Source organism: Elephas maximus, chromosome 2 (assembly GCF_024166365.1).
Source record: "Elephas maximus indicus isolate mEleMax1 chromosome 2, mEleMax1 primary haplotype, whole genome shotgun sequence".
Lineage (NCBI taxonomy): Eukaryota > Metazoa > Chordata > Mammalia > Proboscidea > Elephantidae > Elephas > Elephas maximus.
This window is the reverse complement of record NC_064820.1, coordinates 211,130,901-211,145,758: the sequence shown is the minus strand read 5'-3', so window position 1 is coordinate 211,145,758 and position 14,858 is coordinate 211,130,901. Positions and strand designations below refer to the sequence as shown.

Genomic DNA, 14,858 nt, shown 5'->3' with positions numbered 1-14,858 from the left:
ACTTCAGGATAGATCTTGAGACATTCTTTTTGACAGTGAATGCAACACCATTCCTCTTCAAGTTGTCATTCCCAGCATAGCATACTATGTGATTGTCCTATTCAAAATGGCCAATATCAGTCCATTTCAGCTCAGTAATGCCTACGATATCGATGTTTATGTGTTCCATTTTATTTTTGATGATTTCCTATTTTCCTATATTCATACTTCGTAAATTCCAGGTTCCAATTATTAATGGATGTTTGCAGCTGTTACTTCTCATTTTGAGTTGTGCCACATGAGTTAATGAAGGTCCCGAAAGCTTTACTCCAACACATCATTAAGGTAGACTCTACTTTGAGGGGACAGCTCTTCCCCAGTCATCATCTGAGTGCCTTCCAACCTGGGGGGCTCATCTTCCAGCACTATATCAGACAATGTTCTGCTGCTAGTCATAAGGTTTTCACTGGCTCATGCTTTTCAGAAGTAGACTGCTGGGTCCTTCTTCCTAGTCTGTCTTAGTCTGGAAGCTCAGCTGAAACCTGTCCTCCATGGGTGACCCTGCTGGTATCTGAATTCCGGTGGCATAGCTTCCAGCATCACAGCAACATGCAAGCCACCAGAGTACAGTTTCCTACAATATTTAACAAATAACCTAAATTCCCATCAATTTAAACCCTGTTATCTTTGTCTTGGAATAGTGAAAGTAGTTGGTGACTTCAATGTTTGGTTTGATAAAACATAATATTGAAATCTGTTAATGGTGATAATGGAGTTAATTTAGAGATATTATGGATTGAAGACATTTAAGGAGATTTCACTGGACTTCCAATTTTCCAGACAAATTCAGTTGTGATTTTAATACTATTACCAATATTAATACTCACGTGTTGGTGTTTCAGCTATTACTTCCGTTACTTAGGACTTGTGTTCAGCTAAAAAAAAAAAAAAAAAACAGTGCCGTCGAGTTGATTCTGACTCATAGCGACCCTGTGGGACAGAGTAGAAGTCCCCCATAGAGTTTCCGAGGAGCGCCTGGTGGGTTCGAACTGTCGACCCTTTGGTTAGCAGCTGTAGCACTTAACCACTATGCCACCAGGGTTTCCTGTAATGATCTACTGTGTCCAAAATTGGAGTGGAAGCTTTAGTGAATTGTTTAATTTACATTCACATTGTGTTATGGATTCCATGTGGAGTGCTTTATTTAGTCTTTTTTTTAACTATTCTATGAAGAGAGGCTTATTAATACTCAGTTACAGAGGGATAAATATCAAAGAGTTTAAATTCACAATTTTTTTTTTCAGTTCCTAAGAGATACACCTTCTAAGTCTGTTTGATATTTGACCGTAGACTTCTACCTCCAAATGCACTAAGACTTAATGGTACAATTCCAGAAAACTTCAGTCCTACTTTTGGAACAATAGCTCAAAACACAAGTCTTATTTAAAAAGGTTAGGAAAACCGTGTATATAAGAAAGATTTAAAAAACAATGACACCTATTTTTTCCCCCAGGTGAAAACTATACACTGAACCATGCACTCAGGACATCACACTGCAGAGAATGAAACGTCAAGCACCTATTTCATCCTCATGGGGCTCTTTGATCAAACTAAACATGCAGTCTTCCTCTACACCTTAACCTTTGTCCTTTTCTTGATGGCTTTAACTGGGAACACCCTTCTCATCCTCCTGATCCACAGGGAGCCCCATCTCCACACGCCCATGTACTTCTTCATCAGCCAGCTTTCTCTCATAGACCTCATGTACATATGTGTGACAGTCCCAAAGATGCTCGTGGACCAGATTACTGGAGATAATACAATTTCCCACTTAGGTTGTGGGGTCCAGATGTTCTTTTATCTGACTCTCACTGGAGCTGAGTTTTTCCTCATAACTGCCATGGCCTATGACCGATATGCTGCCATTTGCAGACCTCTCCATTACCCACTGCTCATGAGCCAGAGAATCTGCCATCTCTTCATGTCTGGATGCTGGTTCCTGGGGATGTTTGATGGTTTGTTGCTCACTGCAATGACCATGAGTTTACCTTTTTGTCAGTTCAGAAAAATCAGGAACTTTTTCTGTGAGGCCCCTGCCCTGCTGAAACTCTCCTGCTCCGATATCTCCCACTATGAGATGTTCATGTACCTGTGTTGTGTCCTCATGCTCCTTATCCCCACCATGATTATATCTAGCTCATATGCTCTAATCCTGTGCCTCATTCACAATTTGAATTCAGGCAAGGGCCGCAGAAAGGCCTTTGCCACCTGCTCCTCCCACATGGTGGTATTGATGCTCTTTTTTGGTGCTGGCACATACACCTACATGCTCCCGAGATCCTACCACACAGGTGAGCAGGACATGATGGTGTCTACTTTTTACACCGTCATCACCCCTGTGCTGAACCCCCTCATTTACAGCTTCCGGAACAAAGATGTCACAGGCGCCCTGAAGAACTTGATGACATCAAGGGTGAGAATAAGAAAAGTTTTAAATGTGAAAACCTAGGAATGGCCATCTGCTTCCCCTTCCTTCTTTACTGCCCCGCATCTGTCCTTTAGTTCTTTTCTCTGGTTCTTGGGCCCCAATATAAAACCCCATAAGATCGTTCCTTCCTCTCATTCAAGAGTTACATCTCTTTTACACTGCTTACTCATCCTGAGTAATCCATTTATATTTTAGTTCCTTAGAGTCCATTGTTTGTGATGCAATAGCTGATGTAAGGAAAACCATAGCAAGTACATTGTATATTATCACCTGTCCCAACCTCAACGACCATTGTAGTATGAGATTTGGGGAATCAATGCCTTAACCCTAAAATTGAATCACTGTAAACCATATGAGGCAGTTTTAATCTGTCCTATAGGGTCACTATGAGTTGGAATTGACTCAAAGGCAACAGTTTTTTGTTTTGTTTTTTTTTTTTTAGTTTTAAAAAGTCCTGGAGGGAAGTTAGCTATTCCCTACCTTTGCAAATTCCCTTAAGTCATAGTTCACTTGTGCCAGCCACTGCATGAAATGCTACAGTTGCATCTTCACTAAATGTATCCACACACACTTTTTCCCAATGTTGAAAGTTAGTTTCACAGATAAATACTAAGTTTTTTCATAGTATTTGGCCATCAAAAATATTCAGATGAATACCAATCCACATTAAATTTAAATAGAGTTAAAAAGTTCATTCAAATTTACAGGTTTTAAGGGCACAAATAGAAGAGTTTTCATATTTACTATTTTTTTTAGTCTTTAACTAAAATACAAAGGCCCTGGGAACAAGTGAAGAGTTAGGAAATCTTAATCTCAGTCTTCTACTTCTGGAACTGAGAAAACCAACAAAATGGTTTTAGATGTGTCCAGACTTTACTCCCTCTAATATATATCATGTTCAAATCTAACAGTAGCACCAAATTATTATTAAATTCATGAAACAAATTATTAATGATTCTAGTGTTTCTGACAATAAGTTTAGGAAAAAAAAAAAAAAAACACTTGCTTAGATGGAAAAGTCCCAAAATTATTAAGTTACCACCACTTGGCACAGAACCCTCAACTTAACTACTATCAAGAAATAGAACCCAGTTGTTTTTATGACTGATACATTTTTAATTTATGGACAAGTACTTTTTTGTCACCTAAGATGAATACTTTGGCTTCTAAACTGATTCCTGCACTGGGTGAAAGGAATTTGTCTGAATTTCAAATAATTCCTCAAATTTGAGCAAAAAGTAACATCTGAGTGTAGAAAAACAATAGAAATAATCAACAAAACCAAAAGTTGTTTCTTTGAAAGGGTCAACAGAATCGGCAAAATATTGGCAAAAATTGACAAAATAATAACAGAAGAGGATGCAAATAATCCAAATAAGAAATGAAATAGGGATTACAACAAACCCAACTGAAATGAAAGACATTATAACATAGTCCTATAACATAGCTATACTCCAAAAAAATTGAAAACCTAGAGGAAATGGACAAATATCTAGACATACTACCTATCTAAACTAACTCAAACTGAGCTAGAAAATCTGAACAAACTCATAACAGGAGAAGAGACTGAAAAGGTAATTAAAAAGAAAAACAAAAAACAAACTCACAACAAAAAATATTCTGGGTCCAAATGGCTTCAAGGAGATTTTTACCAAACCTTCAGACAAAGACAAAAACTTAACACAGTACTACCTAAGCTGTTTCAGAACATAGAAAAAGAAGGGATACTTCCAAATTCATTCTGTGGAGCCAGCATAACCCTGATACCAAAACCAGGCAAAATGCCACACACACAAAAAAAATTTAAGACCATTATCTCTCAAGAATATAAATGCAAAAATTCTCAACAAAATCTAGCCAATAGAATTCAACATCATACATTAAAAAAATACAAGCCAATCAAGTGGGATTTATACCAGGCATGTAAGAGTGGCTCAGTATTAGAAAATTAATCAATGTAATCCACCACATAAGTAAATGAAAGGAAAAGAATCACATGATCATCTCAATGTATGCAGAAAAATGCGTTTGGCAAAATTCAACACTCCTTCCTGATAAAACCTCTCAATAAAATAGGAATAGAAAGGAAATCTTCCAACTTAATAAAGGGCATCTTTTTTTTCTTGTCTTTTTTTCAGTTTTGTACAAAACCAACAGACAACATCATCCTCAACAAAAAAAGTTGAAAACATTCCCCCTAAGAACAGGAACAAGTCAAGGATGCCCTTTAACACTAATCCTATTTAATATTTTTCTGGAAGTTTCAGTTAAAGCAATAAGGCAAGAAAGGGAAATAAAGGTATATGAATTGATAAGGAAGAAGTAAAACTATCCCTATTTGCAAATGATATGACACTATACATAAAGAACACAAAAGATTCCACAAGAAAACTACTGAAACTAATAGAAAGGTTCAATAGAGTAGCACAATACAAGATAAACATACCAAAATCAGTTGGATTCCTATACACCAATAAAAAGAACTATGAAAAGGAAATGGGGAAAGCAATACCATTTGTAATAGCCCTCCTCCCCCCAAAAAATACTTGGAAATTAAATCTACCAGGGATGTAAAAGACCTATATAAGAAAACTACAAAATACTGCTTCAAGATACCAAAAGAGAACTACATAAATGAAAAAAACATACAATGCTCATGTCAATTTTACCCAAAGCAATTTAAAAATACAATGCAATTCCAATCCAAATACCAAAGGCATTCTTTAACAAGATGGAAAAACTAATAATTAACTTTATATGGACAGGAAAGAGGCCCCAGATAAGTAAAGCACTATTGAAAAAGAAGAAGAAAGTACTATTCACACTACCTGACTTCAGAACCTGCTATACAGCTATGATAGTCAAAACAGCCTGGTACTGGTACAATGACAGATACACTGAGCAATGGAATGGAATTGAGAACCCAGATGTAAATCCATCATCCTATAGTCACCATAGTCCATCAGATGTGGATAAGACAGTCCTTTTTAACAAATGATGCTGGCAAAACTGGATGTCCATCTGTAAACAAATGAAACAGGACCAATACTTTACACCATACACAAAAATGAATTCAAAATAGATCAAAGACCTAAATACAAAATCAAAAACTATGCAGATCATGGAAAAATAGGATCAACACTAGATGCCTTAATAAAAAAAAAAAAAAATTTTTTATACACAGTGTAAATAAGGATATGAACCATAACTAGCAATACACAAACACCAGAAGAAAGCTAGATAACTAGGATCTTCTAAAAATTAAACACTTATCAAAAGACTTCACCAAAAGAGTAAAAAAAAGAACCTACAGACCAGGAAAAAAATTTCTGGCTATGACAAATCCGACAGAGGTCTAATCTCTAAAATCTATAAGAAAACCTAACACCTGAACAACAAAAAGACAAATAATCCAATTAAAAAATGGGCAAAGGATATGAACAGACTCTTCACCAAAGAAGACATTTGTACGGCTAACAGACATATGAGGAAATGATTGCAATTTATAGCCTTTAGGAAAATGCAAATCAAAACTACAATGAGATACCATCTTACCTGGACATTAGTGGTATGAGTTAAAAAAAAAAAAACAGAAAATGAAAATGTTGGAGAGGCTGCTGGGAGATTGGAAATCTTATGCACTGCTGTTGGGAATGCAAAATGACACAACCATTTTGGATAATAATATGGTGCTCCCTTAAAAAGCTTGAAATAGAAATATCATACAATCCAGCAATCTCACTCCCAGGAATAGACATATCCACACCCATGTTCATTGTAGCTTTATTCACAACAGCAAAAGGATAGAAACAACATAAGTGCCCATCAACAGATGAATGGATAAACAAACTATGGAGTACTATGCAATGATGAATCTGTGAAACATCCCACAGCATGAATGAGTCTGAAAGGCATTATGCTGAGTGAAATAAATCAGTCACAAAAGGGCAAATATTGTATGAGATGACTATGATAAAAACTCATGAAAAGGTTTACACACAGAAAGAAACAAATCTTTGATGGTTAGGAGGGAGGGGAGGGGTGGGAAGGGATAAACACTAACTAGACAACGGATAAGTGGTAATTTTGGTGAAGGGTAACACTGTACACAATACTGGAGAAGTCTGCACATCTTGGCCAAAGCAAGGTCATGGAAGCTTCATAGACACATCCAAACTCCTTGAGGGACCAAATTACTGGTTTGAGGGTTAGGGACTACGACATCAGAGGACATCTAGCTCAATCGGCATAACATAGTTTATAAAGAAAATGTTCTACATCCTACTTTGGTGAGTGGCGCTTGAGGTCTTAAAAGTTTGTGAGGGGGGACAGGGCAAAGATGGCAGAATAGTCAGATGCTTCCTGTGGTCCCTCTTACAACAAAGACCTGAAAAAACAAATGACTTGATTATATATTACAATCAGGAACCCTGAGCATCAAAGGCAAAGTTGAGGGGTCAGACTGAATGACAGGCGGAGGGAGAGAAGGTTCAGAATTAGCGAGGAGTTGCCAGACCTGACCCAGTGGGAACCAGCACCCTGAAGGCCAGATCTGCTGAAGTAAATGCAGTGAGGCAAGTAGTGCTGTTTGGGATGCATTTTCCACATCAGGAGAGACTGAGCAGCAGAGGGTCCACTTGCCTCCAGAATCAGTGAAATGTGGGGCTCTGTTGGCAAAAGACAAGTACATGAGTCTAACCTACCACACAGATCAAAAAACAGCCCTTAGGGAGAAACTTCTCTCCCAATTACTTGCTCCCTTCCCACTCTTCACTGCGTCTGAGCTGGCTTCAGAGATTGCCACCACCCCCTGGGCCAGAAGTAGGACCCTTCATGCTCCCTGAGCCATTCTCCTGGCCTTTGAGAGGAAAAAAAATTAACAAACAGGAAAAAATAATCTGTCAACTCCCCTAAGCTGGGAAATCAGGGCAGAAAGAGCTCCATTGCCTAGACACAGGCATAAGGGGTCCATGAACTTTGAATGCCTTTCACCCCCACATAGACTTATGTGGGCCCATCTCAACAGTGTAGGCCCTCGTTAGCACAGTACAACAAGGTGTATACCTGAAGTCGAACTTCAGCTATTTCAGCTATGTGGTGCAGAGGCAGGTTCGTGACATTTGACACCACTCTGACTATTAAATAGGGTCCTCATCTACCCACATCAAGGCCCTGAGGACTGCTGGCTGCACCCATGCCACATAGCCACCAGCAACAGGGGTCCAAGAATAAGCAATGCCTCCCAGTCCTTATGTCCAACAGCACTGGGTACCCATAGTCTGGCTGTAAAACTCACCTACCTACGTGGTCTAGGGAACAGGAATACAATTCCTCACAGACACGCGGGACAGCTGTCAGCCCCAAGCCTAGCTCAGTGCTTGACCCCCTAATGCAGCCAGATACCTGTCCCTACATCAATCATGTCTGCCTGTCTAGGACTCTAGGTGAAAGCCTGCACCACACACTTGGTGGCCGACTTCCTGGACACTTGAGCTGAATCAATACAAGGAAAGTAAATGAACTCCGTGGCTCACACGTCTAGTAACAGCTCAAACCACCTGGTGGCAGGACATTAGAGCTTCAAAGGAGTCGATAATCAAAATGGCTCACATGAGCAGCCAATCTGGAAATATCTAAACAAAACAAGAAGCTAAGACACAGTAAGCAAACACAAAATAAATAAATACAATAACTTGTTCATGGCTCATTGACAACAGTCAATAATAAATCACGTAAAGAGGCAGATCATGATGGCTTCAACAAGCTCCCAAAACAAAGAATCAAGAAATTTTCTGGATGAAGAGAATTTCCTGGAATTACCAGAGGTAGAATACAAATTATTTATATACAGAACTCTCTTCAAGAGATCAGGGAGGAGATCAGGCAAAATGCAGAACAAGCCAAGGAACACACAGATAAAGCAGCTGAGAAAATTAAGAAGGGCATAATGACAAATTTAATATGCTGCAAGAATCCACAGAGAGACAGCAATCAGATCCAGAAGATGGACAATAAAACTTCAGAATTAGACAACTCAGTAGGGAGTCAGAGAGCAGAATCAAGGCAATGAAGTCAGAATTAGTGAGACTGAAGATAAAACAGTTGACACCAACATACTTGAGGAAAAATCAGATAAAAGAGCTTTAAAAATGAAGAAACCCTAAGAAATACATTGAACTCCGTCAAGAGGAATAACCTACAGGTGATTGGCATACCAGAGTGGGGGATGGGGGGAGACTGACAGAAAATACAAAGAGAATTGTTGAAGGTTTTTTTCACAGAAAACTTCCCTGATATAATGAAAGACGAGAAGATATTTATTGAAGATGCTTATCAAATCTCACACAAGGTAGACGCCAAAAGAAAGTCATGAAGACATATTATAATCGTACTTGCCAAAACCAAAGACAAATGGAGAATTTTAAGAGCAGGCCAGGGATAAACGAAAAGTCATGTACAAAGTCAGTAAGACTAAGTTCAAACTGCTCAGAAGAAACCATGCAGCCCAGAAGACAATAGATGACACATATATAGCCTTGAATGAAAAAAAAAAAAAAAAAAAATCCCAGCCAAGAATTATATATCCAGCAAAACTTTCTCTCAAATATGATGGCAAAGTTAGGGCATTTCCAGATAAACAGAAGTTTAGGGAATTTGCAAAAAACAAAGCAAAATTACAAGAAATATTAAAGGGAATCCCTCAGCTAGAAAATCAATAACATCAGACAACAACTCAAGACTAAAACACAGGACAGAGCAATGAGATATCAAACCAGGTATGGGAATCAAAAAAGTAAGCCAAAGCTAAAACACGGAAAATAGGAAAAGAGGCGCCATTATGTAAAAGATGGCAACATTAAAACAAACAAAAAAAAAGAGACTTACAAAAAAATGTAGCCATAGATCTTTCATATGAAGAGGAAGTCAAGGCAATAAAGAAATAAAAGATTGGTATAAACTTAGAAAAATAGGGGTAAACATTAAGGTAACCACAAAGGAATCTAACGGTCTTACAAACAAAATAAAAAACAAGAAAAACCTAAAGACTCAACAAATATAAAATCAACAACAATGAAAAATGACTCAACACAGAAAACTAAGTGGAAAAGAGAAACTGTCAACAATACACACAAAAGAAACATCAAAATGACAGCGCTAAACTCATACTCAACAGCAATTACACTGAATGCAAATGGGCTAAATGCACCAATAAAGAGACAGACAGTGGGAGAATGGGTAAAGCAACATGATCTGTCTGTATGCTGCCTACAAGAGGCACACCTTAAACTTAAAGACACAAACAAACTAAAACTCAGAGGATGGAAAAAATATATCAAGCAAATAATAATCAAAAGAGAGCAGGAGTGGCAATATAATTTCTGACAAAATAGGCTTTAAAGTTAAATCTACCACAAAGGATAAGGAAGGACACTATGTAATGATTAAAAGGTCAATACACCAGGAGGACATAACCATAATAAGTAATTACCCAACAACAAGGCTCCAAAATACATAAAACAAACTGTAACAGCATTGAAAAGAGAGATAATCAGCTCCACAAAAATAGTAGGAGACTTCAACACAGCACTGTCAGTGAAGGACAGAACATCCAGAAAGAAAGTCAATAAAGACAGGGAAGATCTAAATGCCACAATCTACCAGCTTGGCCTCATAGCCATATACAGAACACTCCACCCAACAGTAGCCAAGTATACTTTCTTTTCCAACACACATGGAATTTTCTCTAGAATATACTACATATTATACCAAAAAGCAAGGCTTAACAGAATGCAAAGCATTGAAATATTACAAAGCATCTTTTCTGACCATAAAGCCATAAAAGATGAAATAAATAACAGAAAAAAAAAAGGAAAAAATAAATCAAACACATGGAAACTGAAGAATACCTTGCTCAAAACCTACTGGGTTGTATAAGAAAATAAGGTTAGAACAACAACAAAAAAAAATTCTCAGAATCAAATGAGAAATAAAACACACCCAACAAGAATGTTTGAGACACAGCTAAAGCAGTGCTCAGAGATCAATTTTTAGCAATAAAAGCACACAACCAAAAAAGAATAAAGGGCTAAAATCTAAGCATTAACCCTACAACTCAAACAAATAGAGCAGCAAAAGAAGACCTGAGGCACCAGAAGAAAGCAAATAATGAAAAGTAGAGTAAGATTAAATGAAATAGAGAACAGAAAAATAATTGAAAGAGTTAACAAGACCAAAAGCTTGTTCTTTGAAAAGATCAACAAAATCCATAAACCACTGGTCAAACTTGGAAAAGAAAAACAGAAGAGGAAGCAAATAACCTGAATAAGAAATGAAATGGGTGATAATCACAACAGACCAAACTGAAATTAAAGAGTCATAAGAGAATACTATGAAAAATCGTACTTCAAGAAATACAAAAATCTAGAGGAAATTGATAAATTTCTAGAAATACACTACTTACCTAAACTAGCACAAACAGAGGTAGAATAACTAAATAAACTTGTAACAAAAGAAGAGGTCAAAAAGGTAATTTAAAAAACTACCCCCCCCACGAAAAAAAAAAAAAAAGCCCTGGCCCTGACGGCTTCACTGGAGAATTCCACCAAACTTTTAGAGAAGAGTTAACACCACTGCTACTAAAGCTATTTCAGAGCATAGAAAATGATGGATTACTCCCAAACTCATTCTATGAAGCCAGCATAACCCTGATACCAAAACCAGGTAATGACACCACAAAAAAAGAAAATTACAGACCAGTATCTCTTATGAACTTAGATGCAAAAATCCTCAACAAAATTCTAGCCAAAAAAAATGAGCAACATATAAAAAAAAAATAATTCAGCAAGACCAACTGGGGTTCATACAGGGTATGCAGGGATTGTTCAAAATGAGAACAACAATCAATATAATCAATCACATAAATAAAACAAAAGACAAGAACCACATGATCTTATCAATTGATGCAGAAAACGCATTTGACAAAGTCCAACACCCATTCATGATAAAAACTCTCAGCAAAATAGGAATAGAAGGAAAATTCCTCAACGTAATAAAGGGTGTTTATGCAATACCAACAGCCAACATTATCCTAAATGGAGTCTGACAGCATTCCCCTTAAGAATAGGAACCAGATTAAAAAAAAAAAAAAATGCCCTTTATCACCACTGTTATTCAGCATCGTTCTGGAGGTCCTAGCCAGAGCAATTAGGCTAAAAAAAGAAATAAAGCACATCCAAATTGGTAAGGAAGCAAGAAAATCATCTCTATTTGCAGGTGTTATGATCTTATACACAGAAAACCCTAAAGAATCCATAAGAAAGCTACTGGAACTAATAGAAGATTTCAGCAGAGTATCAGGATACAAGCTAAAAAAAAAAGCTAAACACACAAAAATGAGTTGGATTCCTCTACACCAACAAAGAGAATGTCAAAGAGGAAATCACCAAATCAATACCATTTACAATAGCCCCAAGAAGATAAAATACTTAGGAATAAGCAAGAGAAGCTTCTCTAGAGGTAGCTAAAACTTAATTTTAAAAATTATTGTGATAAAAGCATAGAAATAAGAAAAGCAAAATTTCCCAAAGGGACATTATCAATGATAAACTAATAAAATCATTTTTTTCTTCTTTCTATATTGGTAGTATCATCAGTCTTATATATCATCTCTTCATAGGCTTTATTATTTCTTTAAATAAATTAACTTTTATTACCTTTTTCTCTCAAGGAGCCCTGGTTGCACAGTGGTTAAGAGCTCAGGCTGCTAACCAAAAGGTTAGCAGTTTGAATCCACCAGCAGCTCCTTGGAAACCCTATGGGGCAGTTCTACTCTATCCTATAGGTTCGCCATGAGTCAGAATAGACTCCATGGCAACGGCTTGTTTTGATTTCTGTCAAGGATGCTATGCTAAAAGATAAACAAACAAAAACACTAAAATCTTCAGTTTGAAGTTACAACTAGATCTGAGAATTATTGTAGCAAGAGATTAAGTGAATCAGGATTACAGTTAAAATTATTCAGTCTTGAGTTTCATTCCTGGGCTTTCCACTTAAAATCAGAGGAGCTATGTAACATTTGTAATTTTGCCTAAGTCCCTCAAGATTCTGTAACAACACATGTAAGGTAGAGAAAATAAAACATCCTAATCAAAACACTTTGAGTATTAAGCAGGGGGCAATATGCACAATCCATAATACCTGCTAACTGGTGAGGTGTTACTTTCCTTCCCTTCTTTTTACCACTCTGAAGTATTTATTTCTCTTTCCAAGATATTTGCCTTCAAGTCAAGAAAGTGATTGCCTAGTCAGAGATAGGGAGTCAAAGCCTCTATTTGTTTTTCAGCAGCAATACAGTGACGGAATTACTTTATCTCACTTCCTTCCTGCTTTCTGTATCATTAATATAAATATAGCAACATAAACATCATCTAGGGGATTTGACTATTTTCTGGAATTAATACATTCAAGGTGCCTAGTGGAAAGCCTGGCCCATTGGAGGGAATAGAAAACGGTTAATCCCTTTCATCTTCCTCCTAGGTGTAGAAACTGAAGGCTAAGCATGTCAAAGGCAAAGATCTATCCATAAGCTTTTTTTTTTTATTAACTTTTATTGAGCTTCAAGTGAACGTTTACAAATCAAGTCAGTCTGTCACATATAAGTTAATACACATCTTACTCCTTACTCCCACTTTCTCTCCCCCTAATGAGTCAGCCCTTCCAGTCTCTCCTTTCGTGAAAACTTTGGTAGCCTCCAACTCTCTCTATCCTCCCATCCCCCCTCCAGACAGGAGATGCCAACACAGTCTCAAGTGTCCACCTGATATAATTAGCTCACTCTTCATCAGCATCTCTCTCCAACCCACTGTCCAGTCCCTTTCATGTCTGATGAATTGTCTTCGGGGATGGTTCCCGTCCTGCGCCAACAGAAGGTTTGGGGACCATGACCGCCGGGATTCCTCTAGTCACATCCAGATCATTAAGTATGGTCTTTTTATGAGAATTTGGGGTCTGCATCCCACTGATCTCCTGCTCCCTCAGGGGTTCTCTATTGTGCTCCCTGTCAGGGCAGTCATGGATTGTGGCTGGGCACCGACTAGTTCTGCTGGTCTCAGGATAATGTAGGTCTCTGTTCATGCGGCCCTCTCTGTCTCCTGGGCTCTTAGTTGTCGTGTGACCTTGGTGTTCTTCATTCTCCTTTGCTTCAGGTGGTTTGAGACCAATTCATGCATCTTAGATGGCCACTTGTTAGCTTTTAAGACCCCAGATGCCACATTTCAAAGTGGGATGCAGAATGTTTTCATAATAGAATTATTTTGCCAATTGACTCAGAAGCCGCCTTAAACCATGGTTCCCAAAACCCCGTCCTTGCTCCGCTGACCTTTGAAGTATTCAGTTTATCCTGGAAACTTCTTTTTTTTTGGCCCAGTCCAGTACAGTTGAGCTGACCTTCCATGTATTGAGTGTTGTCCTTCCCTTCACCTAAAGCAGATCTTTTCAGCTAATTAATCAGTAAAAAACCCTCTCCCTCCCTCCCTCCCCCCCTCGTAACCACAAAAGTATGTGTTCTTCTCAGTTTACACTATTTCTCAAGATCTTATAATAGTGGTCTTATACAATATTTGTCCTTTTGCCTCTGACTGATTTCGCTCAGCATAATGTCTTCCAAGTTTCTCCACGTTATGAAATGTTTCAGAGATTCGTCACTGTTCTTTATCGATGCGTAGTATTCCATTGTGTGAATATACCACAATTTACTTACCCATTCATCCGTAGATGGACACCTTGGTTGCTTCCAGCTTTTTGCTATTGTAAACAGAGCTGCAATAAACATGGGTGTGCATGTATCTGTTTGTGTGAAGGCTCTTGTTTTTCTAGGGTATAATCTGAGGAGTGGGACTTCTGGGTTGTATGGTAGTTCTATTTCTAACTGTTTAAGATAACGCCAGATAGATATCCAAAGTGGTTGTACCATGTTACATTCCCACCAGCAGTGTATAAGAGTTCCAATCTCTCCGCAGCCTCTCCAACATTTATTATTTTGTGTTTTTTGGATTAATGCCAGCCTTGTTGGAGTGAGATGGAATCTCATCGTAGTTTTAATCTGCATTTCTCTAATGGCTAATGATCGAGAGCATTTTCTCATGTATCTGTTAGCTGCCTGAATATCTTCTTTAGTGAAGTGTGTGTTCATATCCTTTGCCCACTTCTTTTTTTTTTTAATTTTTATTAAGCTTCAAGTGAACATTTACCATTCCAATCAGTCTGTCACATGTAGATTTACACTCTTCTTACTCCCTTCTCCCACTTGCTCTCCCCCATTGAGTCAGCCCTTACAGTCTCTCGTTTCGTGCCAATTTTGCCATCTTCCCTCTCTCTCTATCTTCCCATCCCC

At 37.8% G+C, this 14,858-nt stretch overlaps 1 protein-coding gene across 1 annotated transcript; it reads left to right on the top strand.

Moving 5' to 3' along the window:
• Nucleotides 1–1,513: 1,513 nt before the first annotated feature.
• On the top strand, nucleotides 1,514–2,488 carry LOC126068150 (olfactory receptor 2T3-like). The gene has a single exon (XM_049870555.1). It carries the CDS (start codon nucleotides 1,514–1,516, stop codon nucleotides 2,486–2,488), a length of 975 nt encoding a protein of 324 aa, XP_049726512.1.
• The last annotated feature ends 12,370 nt before the right edge of the window (nucleotides 2,489–14,858 follow it).

Coding starts and splice junctions, on each gene's coding strand:
- LOC126068150 (XM_049870555.1), top strand. CDS start 1,514: ATGCACTCAGGACATCACACTGCAGAGAATGAAACGTCAAGCACCTAT.